General features: G+C 35.5%; 1 protein-coding gene across 7 annotated transcripts in view; it reads right to left on the bottom strand.

Moving 5' to 3' along the window:
* The window catches only part of SHTN1 (shootin 1), a 101,624-nt gene that overhangs the window by 59,327 nt on the left and 28,425 nt on the right, over positions 1–13,872 (bottom strand). For all 7 annotated transcript variants that reach the window (XM_036828442.1, XM_036828438.1, XM_036828439.1 and 4 more), the window contains 4 exons: positions 10,998–11,092; positions 4,218–4,386; positions 2,241–2,338; positions 191–272 (listed from right to left, as the gene is read on the bottom strand). In XM_036828442.1, coding sequence (XP_036684337.1) covers positions 191–272; positions 2,241–2,338; positions 4,218–4,386; positions 10,998–11,092 — 444 coding nt within the window. The remainder of the gene's footprint in view (positions 1–190; positions 273–2,240; positions 2,339–4,217; positions 4,387–10,997; positions 11,093–13,872) is intronic.

Here is a 13,872-nt window from a genome sequence, read left to right as displayed (position 1 = left end):
ATGTCCCCAGACTCTCAGGTAGGTGGTAAAAGAACAGGAATGAGAGAGACTCATTGCTAGAAGTTAGGAAAACACAATACAGAAGATTTTTGCTACAAGAATCTTTAGACACCAGTATAAAACAACACAAAATATATATAAACAAAATAAATTACATATATATTTGAGGAAAAAGACTGGAAATACATACCTCTATTGCATTTTTCTAAGACTTTTCTCTGTTCAAGAACTTCCGAATTTAAAACATCTTTTTCTTGTTTAACTTTATTTACCTAAAAATGTGATATTTTGACGGGAGAAAACATCCAAAATTGTAAAACATGATATATGATGATGTGTGATACTTAAATTGCTGTTCAACTTTCAACACGATGTTACATTAAAGCAGTAATTGGCTTCATTGTGCTAGGCTTCTATTAAAATGTTTTTAAAACCTCAAAGTAACTATTTCATTTAGGATGTACATCTGGAACTTCTTCACATATTCCAAATAGCATTGGCATTGGTCCCTAAATATGGCAGTGTTCTAGCCGTCCAGTGTAAATGAATGACATTTTTAATGCAAAAATCCAATTAGATTGCATCCAGAAAATACTTGAATCATTTAATCAGAGAGCCAATATTCAATTTTGGTATTCATTTTAAACTCTGATGACATTTGGCTTAAGTAAAACATACATAAATTTTTTAAATAAAAAAGACTTTGAACTTTGACTTAAACAAAACACATATGAAAATCTCCCCCCCGCCCCCAAAACTTAAATTTCTGAAATAATTCTTGGCATCTATCAATAGGAAAAGAGAAAATCATAGTATAGTTTTAAAAAAAGAATGTAAAGTTACATGTACCAAGTGGATAAATCTCAAAAGCATTATGTTGAGTTAAAAAAGCAGGTTTATATAGTTAAAAACACTCAAAATACTAGGTATTGTAGTAAAAATGTAAATATATGCATTGAAATGATAAAAAACAAGTTCAGAATAATGGTTGTTTAAGGAAACAGTGCAGGGAGTGAGGAGAATGCAGTTAGGGAGAGATGCACACGGGTTTCAATACTATACTAATGTTTTATGTTTTAAACTACATAGTAGGCATATGGAGGTTCGTTATTTTGTTTTTTACACTTTTCAGATGTCTGAAATAGTCATAATAAAAATAACTTCTGAAATGGCTTCCAATAACACCTCTAAGTGGGAGGGGAATCATCAATAAATAATTATAATTGAGGACTGGAATGCATCAAAATGTCTTTCTTTCTCTCCTATGGTTATACTCAAGAAACAAGCTAAGGTAATGGTCCCGAAAGGGACCCTGAATCCATCAGCACTTCCAGATGGTCTGCGACCTGCTTTCCTTTAGTATAAGCTATATTGTTGTTTTTGGTTTAAATTAGTAACTGGTATACACTGTTCAACGCTTCTAAAATGTCATCATCCTTCTTCCCACTCACACTTATTGCCACAATAAGTAAAAGCAACTGGAGCTGGGAGGTTGGTGGTCACTGCTTTCCAACCTTTTTCACATTATGGCCCTTAAGAATATGTGTATGGGAACTGGGGTAACTGAAAGAGGCTGCTCACTGAAGGGGTCAATACCCTGGCATACCTGTAAGCCATTTGAAGGATATCAAGGTGCTATAACACACCAGTTGGGAAGCCTTGGGCTACAGACTCTGAGAACCACTGGTACAAGTTAAACCGAGACTGTAGAGGCAGATCCTTGAAGCCTCGTGCAAAGAAGGCTAATTATGTGCTCCTGCTCTTAAAGACAATTCAAAAGGAAAAATAAAAAGATTCTCCAAATACCCACTTGAACCCATTCTACCATCTATCATATATACCTGTGTTGGAGGTACAGAGGGGGATAGCCTTTCCCAACTGAGTCAGCCCTCCATCAGAGAAGCAAAATCATTCTTCACGAGCAGCAACAAAGTGTATGACTTAAATGCAGATATCACTGTCACAAACCTGCCTCACAGTGAAACACGAGGGACAATAGGAAACACTTCAACGTTATTTTACTATTTTATTTCTTGAGCTAGACAGTGGGCACATGAATGTTCATGATCTTATTTTCTATACCTTTTTGTATGCCTGAAATAGTGGGGACAAGAGAAGATTAAAACTGGTACATGGTTCTCATGTCAGAAATTAGCTTCCAACAGCAAGTTTTTGACTTAGCCTGTCCCCAAACACCTTAAAACACTAAAGGTCTTGCCTTTCGGGCCTAAGATACATACTTCTTCAATTACTTCTACAAGTTTGCTCTTGAGATTTTCCAGTTCAATGGCTAATATCTTCTTTTCCTCCTGAACAGATACAATTTGATCTCGAAGTTCTGCATTTTTAAAGAAAAAAATAAGAAAAAACAAAAGCCTTATTTTTAAAAGAAGAAACCAATCTTGCCAGAAGAACTGAAAATGCCAATCCATGTGCAGCTTATGGTCAAAGTTATTCAACAATTAAAAGGAAAATGAAGTAGCAAAAGACAATGGAAATATCACTTCTCCCCCACCCCAAATATAGCTATGTTTCTAAAGTTTTATATCAGGCACGCTCACTATGTTAAATATACTAGAGATCATGTTTTCTCTGCAATACATCAAACCTGTATTCTAGGAAACTATCTGGCATTTTAGAAGTAGAATTTTTTTAAGCTTTCAGCAAAACAAATTAAGGCACTGTACTAATTTCTTTTTTATTTTATAATGGCCATGGGCTTTTGTCACAATGCAATACAAACAAACTGGGTAGCTAATAATTTGGAGATTTTGATTTAAAGAAAAAAATCCTGACTTGCTGCCAATTTACAGCCGTTAAACATTATTTGAACTGACTCAAAATATAACCTATTTGAAAAAGGGTTAATTCTAGTAATTTTCTCTCCAGAGGTGTTGGTGTTTTGTTTCTTAATTTACTTCATATTTCATATTATTGAGATTTAATGAAAACTGTGTTACTAGAGTGAAAATACCAGCAACTATAAGTGCAAAAACTTCTGGTGTTAGATTAAAGTTACTTCTACCACTCAAATGTTAAAAAAAAACATGGATTAGCACAGAGTACTTAAATTTATACCCAGGCCCACATACTTTTGCCACTTAGCTTTTAAGTGCTTTTAATTTCTTACCCTTCTTCAAGGACAGTTAGAAACCTGCTATGTGGTTATTTATTTATAAGTTAAATCAAACTTTTTACATGAACCCAGCTTAATTGAAGGGTTCTCAGAGACTTATTTTAAAACCACTTTCTTCACTGGCTGGCTAATCTTAAAGAAGAACAAGAGACCATACCATTCAAGACCTAACAGAAGGGAGAAATACAAACAAAAGGAAAGCCTTTAAACTTCCTCTCCCTTCCTACCAACATAAATATGATTTTGTCTTAAGTTAGGGGGTAGAAAGTTAGGTTAAGATGGCTTTCTTTTTACTTTCTTCTTTATACTTCCCGCTGAAGTTTTATCTACCAAACAAGCAAACAAGTATTGCTCCTGACAGGTACAGTAAGTTAAAAAGCTCCATTTCCTACATCCTTAACAATATACAGGGTGTGTGTGTGTGTGTGTGTGTGTGTGTGTGTGTGTGTGTGTGTGTGTGTGTGTGTGTGTGTGTGTGTGTGTGTGTGTGTGTGTGTGTGTGTGTGTGTGTGTGTATTTATTTATTTATTAATAAAGTTAATGTGTATTTAATAAATATATCATGTGATCTTGCCTTACAGCACTACTTGGAGACCACCGCAGTTGCTTAATACTACATATTGCTTTTAGCTCATTGCCTGAATCATATGGGAAGTTCCTGGAGGGCAGAGACTAAGCAATTTGGGAAGGTATCTTCCCCAGAGATTCCAACAGAGAACCAGACTAACAGGAGGTGTCGGCTAAATATAGTTTTATTCATTCTTACTTTCATTTAACAAAAATATCTTAATACACAGTCCTATCCTTTAGAAGTTTATAGGCAAACTGACTGCTTCTGTCAAGACAATGCTTTCAAAAGTGCCTAATCCCAAACAAGAAAGTAACTCATAAAGCTATACATCCATCATGATTCTCAACCAGGCCACCCCCTGTGACAAATAATCAGAATTTTTTCCAAAGTAGGAACCAGGCATCAATATTTTTTGAAATTCTCATGTAATTCCAATGTGCAACCAGGGTTCAGGAGCATTATCCTAACAGGAGTCAAAAACATACTCAATGATTAAGCCAGGGATCCTACCCTTGATTTGTTTCTGACACTGTACTGAGACACAAGTCTCGGCAGCACCCTCAGGGTCCATGGTTGAATCTTCATCATCAATGTTGATCTCTTCAGTTATTACATCTGGCCCCAGCTTGGCCATGTATAACATGCTGATTCTTTTCAATGCTTTATTTTCTTTATTTAGCTAAAGCAAATATAAAGACAGTTATTTTAACAGCAGTCAAAAGAGTGTCTTGCCACCTAGAGGGGTGGGATAGGGAGGGTGGGAGGGAGACGTAAGAGGGAAGAGATATGGGGATATATGTATACGTATAGCTGATTCACTTTGTTATAAAGCAGAAACTAACACACCATTGTAAAGCAATTATACTCCAATAAAGATGTTAAAAAAAAAATGAGTGTCTTGGATTTTTAAACAATAGACAAATTAAGTGTATTTTTGTCTTGCACATTCATCAACATTCACAGCATGAAGTAACAATTAGAAGAGTCATTAAATAAGGTTTTTTTATACTTTTTAATATTAAACTTATTACTTTAAGTAAGACCTATGCCTTATAGCCAGCAGCATGTGAAAATGCTAGTTATAACTGATAAATACAAGAAGAATTAAGTATAAAACACCAGTCTAGATTAAATAAAATTTCAATTTATTCACAGTCATTAAAAGTCTTAAGACACTTTCTTTCAAGCAAATATGTCGTTTGATGCTGTGCTGTGAACATCTTTTAAATGTTTGTTTGCCTGGCACTCTGTTTCCTGGACACTGACACTCCTCGTCACTGTTCCACATGATTTCTATGGGAACAGCCAAGTTCTCCCAAAGCACAACCTACCACTTTGGCCATAGCTATAATAATTGGTCCAGGAATTAGGCACATAATCCAAGCTTGGTCAATTAGATCCCTTCTCTAGAAATTTGGAGGCTGGAACAGAGAGATGAATTCCTTTCCATGTGTCTAGCTATACAGTAGCTGCTGGCAACCACCTTACACTACTGAACTGAGGAACAGAGAAAAGCAGTCCACAGCAAAGCCAAAATGGAGCCAATGTGTAGGAGAGACAGAGAAAAGCAACAGGCACAGGGTTTGCCACAGGGCTCCAGTCCATTCCTAAAACGCTCCTAGCTCATGGATTCTAAGGGATTCTCCAATATCGCTCTGAACAAATTCCTACTTTTTTTTTCCTTTTCTTGCTTAAACTAGTTCAAAATGTGTTTCTATCTGTACATAGAGTTCTAATAATACGTGACAGAAGAAAGTTCAAGATACGTTTCTATTATCTCTATCTAATTCACTGCAGATAAAGGAATCCTAATTCATTAATGTATTTGTTATCCCCTGATGTAAAAATGAGTTGGTTATCAATTATCATTACCTTCTTCAGCTCCTGTGTTTATGTGCATATAAATGTTAGTACAAGGTACACACGAAGACTAAAACTGATCCAAAGTCCACAGAAGGAAAATATGGTTTTGCTTATGTGTTCTCTTCACAAGACTAAAATATAAAAGGTCTTCTCTTATTTGAGTAGAAAGTATTTCGTATATTGATTTCTCTAGTATAAAATATAAGATACAGAAATGTGTTTGCATTTACTAAGGGCCGTTGGCCATCAAGACAAGTTCTTAATTTAATAACTGACATTGGAAATAAACACAGACAGACACAATTCACTGGAAAGCTAAATGCCCTTCCCTGCTGTAAACCTTATGCCAGAATAAGATGTTTAGTATGGTATTTGTCTGGTTTTGGTCCTTCATTTGTGATCATGATTAGGACCCTTCAGGGTTTCTCTCAGGGAAAGCCCAGCCCATTTCAATTTGGGAGATCTGATTCTTACCCCGATAATATGGAAACTGAATATACCCCGAGTAGCGTGGTATGGAACACAAGAGCATTCCCTAGAGCATTCCCTGACCTCTCTGGGGAATCAGGGAGAATCACTTAGAAATGGCTATGAACCATTCCACAGATTCTTCCTGGGAAGGCTGGTGAGATCTATTCAGGGAATCAGACACAGACCTTTATTCCCAGTTCCCAGCCCATAGCTCCAGCTTCTAGCTCTCCATATTATATTAGAGGATCAGGGATAAGATATAAGACCCATGAGTTCCCAATCCCTCTTCCTTCAGATGGAAAATTCAAGTAAACATTGTTGTGGGTTCTTTGAACCATGAATGCTAGAGCATGGCACTAGAAGCTCAAGAACCATCGTCAATTCTCAAATGATGACATCTTTTCTGAATGCAAGGAGAAAAGAACAATTTAAGAAAAACTCAAGTGAAAAAACTCAAGACTTAGTTTGTAATTCTGCCTCCTAATATTTAAACTAATGGTTCCCAACCCTGCACATTACCATCTGTAGAGTTTTTTTTAAAAAAAAACTCCCAACATGCAGGTCCTCACCAGACCAAAATCTCTGGCAGTAGAGCCCAGCACAGCACTTTTTCAGGGCTTCCCAGGTGATTCTAATGTACACCAATACTACGGATAATTGACACAGAGGAATGCAGTACTTGAGTATGCATTTCTATAAAATTAGTATAGCAGAGTTAAGAACTCAGCTCTGCAATCAAATTCTGTCTCTGCCTCTAGAATAATCTAATCTTTCAGTGCCAGTTTTCTCATCAGCTAACTAAGGATAAAAATAGTCTCTATCCCATAACATGAAGATTAAATGAGATATATATAAAGCATTTAATATAGTGACTAACATACAGTAAAAATTCAGCAAATATTAGCTATTAGTAACAAAAGAGGTTTAGTTTGTGTGTCTAATTTTCCTCTGGAAGTCATTTATTACCTAGTTTTCTTCAACCAAGGTATTCATCTATACAATGTTTCTTCCTCCAGGATTCTCATGAAAAACTGAAAAATACTAATTTTTGCCATCTGGTGCTCCCCAGGCCACCATCGAAGTAATATTTAATAACCTAACAGTTAACAGTTTTGCCCTCAAAAGAGTTTAATGCCTCTATCAAGCCAGGCACCAAAATCTACCAGCTACTATTTGGCTGTAATACAATTACTCTATTCAACAAAGTTACTATCTCAAGAAAAAAGCCAAACGAAATTGCAAACGTCTTCTCTAAAACAACATTTTCACATTCTGAAAGAAGAAATATAAGATTTATACACATTAAATCTTATAACCATACTAAGTGGAAATTTTTGAGAACTCTAAATTTACAAATTTGGGCTGAGAAATTTCACTGCAGTTATTATTCATCAAGTTATATAGGTTAATGGCATGCTACTTGGGTTTTAGAACCCTTATTAGTTACAAGGCAAAAATAAATCTTTCATAACCCTACAGTAACAGAATCTTATACTATATTCAAATTTAAATAGGGTTTTTATATTGAGCACAGTTTAATGAATATTTAAAGATACAAAATAAGCAAGTTAAACAGATTTGGATCATACAATTTAAATAACTGGTCTGTATTTATCAGTTTAACTTTCACATTTTAGCAAAGCAAAGCATCCACACTTGCTTTTAAGGAAATAATGCAGTCAAATTGTATTTCTGACCCACCTCCTAGAGAAATGGAAATAAAAACAAAAATAAACAAATGGGACCTAATGAAACTTAAAAGCTTTTGCACAGCAAAGGAAACCATAAACAAGACCAAAAGACAACCCTCAGAATGGGAGAAAATATTTGCAAATGAAGCAACTGACAAAGGATTCATCTCCAAAATATACAAGCAGCTCATACAGCTCAATATCAAAAAAAAACAAACCCAATCCAAAAATGGGCAGAAGACCTAAACAGACATTTCTTCAAAGAAGATATACAGATTTCCAACAAACACACGAAAGAATGCTCAACATCACTAATCATTAGAGAAATGCCAATCAAAACTACAATGAGGTATCACCTCACACCGGTCAGAATGGCCATCATCAAAAAAAATCTACAAACAATAAATCCTGGAGAGGGTGTGGAGAAAAGGGAACCCTCTTGTACTGTTGGTAGGAATGTAAATTGATACAGCCACTATGGAGAACAGTATGGAGGTTCCTTAAAAAACTAAAAATAGAACTACCATATGACCCAGCAATCCCACTACTGGGCATATACCCTGAGAAAACCATAATTCAAAAAGAGTCATGTACCACAATGTTCATCGCAGCACTGTTTACAACAGCCAGGACATGGAAGCAATTTAAGCGTCCATTGACAGATGAATGGATAAAGAAGATGTGGCACATATATACAATGGAGTATTACTCAGCCATAAAAAGAAATGAAATTGAGTTATTTGTAGTGAAGTGGATGGACCTAGAGTCTGTCATACAAAGTGAAGTAAGTCAGAAAGAGAAAAACAAATACTGTATGCTAACACATATATACGGAATCTAAAAAAAAAAAAAAGGTTCTCATGAACTTAGGGGCAGGACAGGAATAAAGACGCAGACGTAGAGAATGGACTTGACAGGGGGAGGGGGAAGGGTAAGCTGGGACGAAGTGAGAGAATAGCATTAACATATATACAGTACCATATGTAAAACAGATAGCTAGTGGGAAGCAGCTGCATAGCACAGGGAGATCAGTTCCTGCTTTGTGACCACCTAGAGGGGTGGGATAGGGAGGGTGGGAGGGAGACGTAAGAGGGAGGGGATATGGGGATATATATATACATATAGCTGATTCACTCTGCTCTACAGCAGAAACTAACACAACATTGTAAAGCAATTCTACTCCAATAAAGATGTTAAAAAAAATTGTATCATAAGAATTAAACATTCCATTTGTCATTAATTTGAGAGCAAACACTTTAGAAAAATAAGAATTTACAGAAACTCTGCTGCTTAGAAAATGAAAACTACTTCCAAAAATGACAATTAATACTTAAAGCATGATGTGCTACTTTCATTTATTGATCACACATATAATGAAGTTTCCAAACTTTGCATTCAAAGCTGTAGTATCTTCCACATCCAATGAGCACATCTACAGCATTTAATTGAATAGGGTTTTTTTGGTTTGTTTTTTATTCTAAAGTTCCTGAGTTCACACCATATCCTCAAAAACAAACCGTAAGTCCATTTTCAAAAGGGCTTCTTAAAGAATAGAAGACAAACTATAAGTTAAGGGTCCTACTGTCAATACTAAATTGTAAATATGACCCTAGAGATTAGTAACACACTGGTTCATAACCAGGGATGAATGTAACAGTCACCTGGCAGCTTTTTCAACATTCACATGTCTGGGCCATACTCCTAGAATCAGTGGGTCTGGGGTATTCTTAAGAAATCAACCCTGGTCTACCCTGACAATTATGACATGATAATTGCAGGTTAGAGAGGTGAATTCTCTTGCTCAAAATCAACTGTTAAATAAAAAAGGGGGGAATAGCAATAAAATAATTTTTTAAGGGGACCAATGATTAAAGTCATCATAAACAAAGAAAGTCTGTCCCATTCTCACTTTAGTCCTAATTCTAGTTCATCCTTTCATTTAAGATGAGACAATAGCAGTCCAGGGAACAAAATTAACTTGGCCAAAGTCACATATTTCCAAAATTATATAATTAGGAATAAAACCTGTACATACTGTCTCCCAAACCACTGTTTTCCATAAACTGCCAGTCCTGAGAGGTAGTCAGTGCTCTCACTTTGGATGTCCTATTGCAACAGGAATACTTGTTAATAACAAGAGAAAAATACAGAAACTATCCTTAGCCACTACAAGATTCAGAACAGCTAGTATGCTCTGAATACATTTTTTCTACTTGGTCCAAAAGTAAAGGAAATGAAAAGAGAATTCCAACAGTATTATCAACCAGTGAACTCTAGTGATACAGAGAATAGAAATGATATGAGAGCACCCATGTTATCGTTGCTTTTAAAGCAATGGCCTCTATTGCTATATACTCTTCAGACAAATAACAGAAAAGAAGCTATATACACATACCTATATTCTTAGTTAGGTTCTGCCTGCATATCTTATGAATTCTAATGTAGTGTTGTTATGCAAACAATTAAGCAAATACCTCTAGCAAGCACACTGCTAATGCAAACAAATTAAATTGATTGACTTATTGATCTACAGAATTTCAGTTGCATCCAAAGAAATAATCTGGATGTAGGTGATGGGGGAGAGGCGAAAGAAACAAAACCAGCATCACTAATGAAATTTGGCTGAAAATTGCTGTAATCCATTTTCTGACGAAGTGGTTCAGATGCATTTTACCCAACCCAAAATACATAAGACAGAGATAAAAAACATTCTATAATAATAATGTACTTCTGATGAGATAGAATATAGAAAATTACACACTTGGTAAATTCATCAGCTAGAAGCAATCAGTGGAGCACTGGAGGTCACCCTTAGCATGCCCTCACTTTGCTTTCAAAAATAATCACCTGAAATGTAAGGTCTGAGGCTGACTTTTTCATCTGATTCAAACAGGAAACACTCATTGGTCTTTCATGTCACTCTAGGTTAGTTTTAAACTTGGTTAGCATTTTAACCAAATGCACAGACATTTGGAAAGTCAAGTTCAACAGACCACTCTGGGACCATTTTCACAGGCAAAAACCACAAATGCTGAAATACACACACACAAATACTTTTTTTTTTTTTTACAATCAAAATAATCTTTGCATTAAGACAGATATTTACATAATCATATTCCAGGATTCTAAGACGTCTGACGAGGCTCATCAGAGCAGACAACTGATTAGAGAACCAGAACAGCAGAAAAGGACAGAGGCCACTGTTTGGAAAAGCAAGTTGAAATTTAAAAGCTCAGGTAGAATTTCTTTATTTGAAATGTCTCACCTTTGTCGCCAAAGCTTCAGCACTTTCTCGACAAGTCTTCTCTATTTCAAGATGGTTCTGCATAAAATTCACTTCCTCTATAACCATGTGAGAAACTAGGAATGAGGGGGAAAAAGTCTCAGCATTCAGAGATTAGTCAGCTATTCCAGAAGCCCACACATCTTGTCCCATGATTAAGAATACTGCAATTCTTTAGCTAGCCAGACCTTTAGCTATCATGAAAAAAAAGTGTTTAAGATGCTGCCCTGATTAAATCTTAGCTAATATATGAATGTAGAAAGAAAAAAGAAGACAACGAAGAACTTTTATCGCTATTACACACATTTTGAGAAAGCTATTGAGGATTTTTTAAGTGTCTCTTTTCTATATAGCTGTATACATAACCATAGACATGTCTGTTAATTTAAACAAAAGAACCTCTCTTACATTAAAAGGGGCAAACATGATTTCCTTTTCTTAGCAGGATGTAACCCATGCGTCTACTAAGGAAAATTAGCTAAAGAGAAATGTTTAAAAATAAATCTTACATTGATCTCATATCTGGAATAACAACATGGCAGCTTAACTAAGTTAAGTATTTCAATAGTAGTCTTTACTACTGACAAAGTATTTAAGAAACTCCAGGGCAAAAAAGTATAGCAACGAGATTTATGTACTACGTGATGATGAAAGTAGATGCTAATAAATTGCTTCTTACATCACAGACTGTCAGGGAGATCAAAAGAAAAATAAAATTTTACTTGATATTTAACCAATGTTTCAAAAATAGCAATTTTCAGACTTTTTGTCAGCTGGTTTATATAAATGAGATTCAAAGGTACAAAATAATTTAGAACTTGAATGATACTTTGAAGATCAAGTAAGAAAAATGCCAACTCCTTTCACCCATATTTCTAGTTAAAAGAAAATGCTCAGAATTTCAAACTTAACTGTAGACTGTATACTTACTGACATTTGTTTGGCTTAAAAAAGAAAAATTAAGGGCACCCAAATGTGAAACCCAACAAAGTTAGGCAAAAAGCACTGGGCTCACATAACACAAAGAGAGATTACTTTTGCTTCATTTAAGCTTAATTAACCTGCAATTATGATTAAACTCAGGGGAAAAAATTTCTCTCCAAATTAAATACAAAAATGTATTACTTCCTAAGTCTGTCCGAAGTTCTTATTACGTTAATATTCAAATTCATAAAGCAGCACTAAATGGCCAGAAACATCTCTAACCTTGACATTTTTTCAGGGGTAATAATAATCTGCAGCAAATGCAGGCCAACCAAAAACCACTTAACTAATTAGTAGTTGCAGTCACCGAGAAAAACATGAACCAACACTGTTATTACAAGTGGCACATTTGAGTGGCATCTAATTATGACTTGATGAGCACGATACTTGCATTATCAACATTACTACTGCATCCCATCGGGGCCTAAAAGCTGCTGATGGCATTGACTTCGAGAAACTCCCACTCAATGGTACAGCAGCACCCAGCAATCGGCTTGGCAGGGGCCCCCTCACTAAATGACACGTTAAGCGTAATTACTGGTAGACATTGTAAATAAACAGGATTGGAAGTGAAAATTGTACCAAGTGCATAAGACACAATCTGACACATTGGAAGTGGCAGCCTTAATTGAGAGTTTCTTTGACTGCTCAAGATCATTTCAACTGCATTTCTCAGAGGACAGTGATTATAACTGTGGAGACAGACGGCATAATGGTATCAGCACTGCTGACAGAGCAGTGAATTAAATTGTATCTGCTGTTGTGTGAAAGCCTTGATGAGAGGTACAGATGCCTTAGTGGTCTTATCATTATAACACAATGGTCATGTTGTCATCAACCTTTCTGGCTCCAATTGAAAAGAAATGATTGTGTGTTGAAGCTCTCCCCCCCACCCCGCTCCACACCACCCCCCTTTTCCTCTTCTATCTCTTGTTCTGAATAGAACCAATTTTCAGAGAGCTATGAAATCACGCAATAGGTCCTAAAATGCAGCTGCTTGGCATACAAACGGGTCCCCATTAAACTGGAATCACACACAATATGTGTTTATGCCAGAAGAACAAATAGAAGCTGAACACAGGCCAAGTTTATTCACACACACAAAGCCCATGTAGCTCTTCATCAATATAATTGCCTTTTATATTGTAGTTTAAATAATAGGCTCTATTATTTCCTTAAAATCCTAATATTCCTGGCATTTTATCACTATGTTTACAAGGTAGGTTCTTCAAAAATGTGAAGGAAAGAGAAAAGAAACCTATACAATTTTTACAACATCAAATACTACTTCGAATTTTAGCCTTAACTACTTGACATCTTTACCACAATCTGGTATTTCCACTATCATAACAAAAACATAAACACTCTGCATTTTTCATAGGAATTTGACTTTTTATTCAATAATATTCTTGCTCATGGAAGAGTAAGAAAAATCATTCCACAGTAGTAAGGTTCAGGCCTAGCAAAGAGAGGAAAAAAAAAAAAACCACACTTATTTTCTCAACATTTTGTAAAAAGTTGCCTTCTAATTTAACTTGATAAAGTTAGCTAGGTAGCACTAGCCCACATTTTCTCCAGTTCTGATACGGTATACTCCATCAGGTAGGGTTTTTATTTCTTCCTATAAGAGGGAAAAGTGGAAATTTTAAATTGTGCTTTAATTTTCAGTTTAAAAAATTATCCCAATGCTAAACTGATAGCATAGAAACCTACTTATAAACTTTCTAGATCCAAAAGGAACATATTTCAAAGGGCATTTATATCTTTAAAAAGGATGACCCAATTTCCAAAACCAAAAGTCAGGTCACCTGACACAAAACAGATATCTTTTTTTTTTTTTTTTTTTGGCCACATCGCGCGGCATGTGGGATCT

Source organism: Balaenoptera musculus, chromosome 16 (genome assembly GCF_009873245.2).
Source record: "Balaenoptera musculus isolate JJ_BM4_2016_0621 chromosome 16, mBalMus1.pri.v3, whole genome shotgun sequence".
Classification (NCBI taxonomy): Eukaryota; Metazoa; Chordata; class Mammalia; order Artiodactyla; family Balaenopteridae; genus Balaenoptera; species Balaenoptera musculus.
Note: the sequence above shows the minus strand (reverse complement) of the source record. Positions and strands in the feature narration are given on the sequence as shown.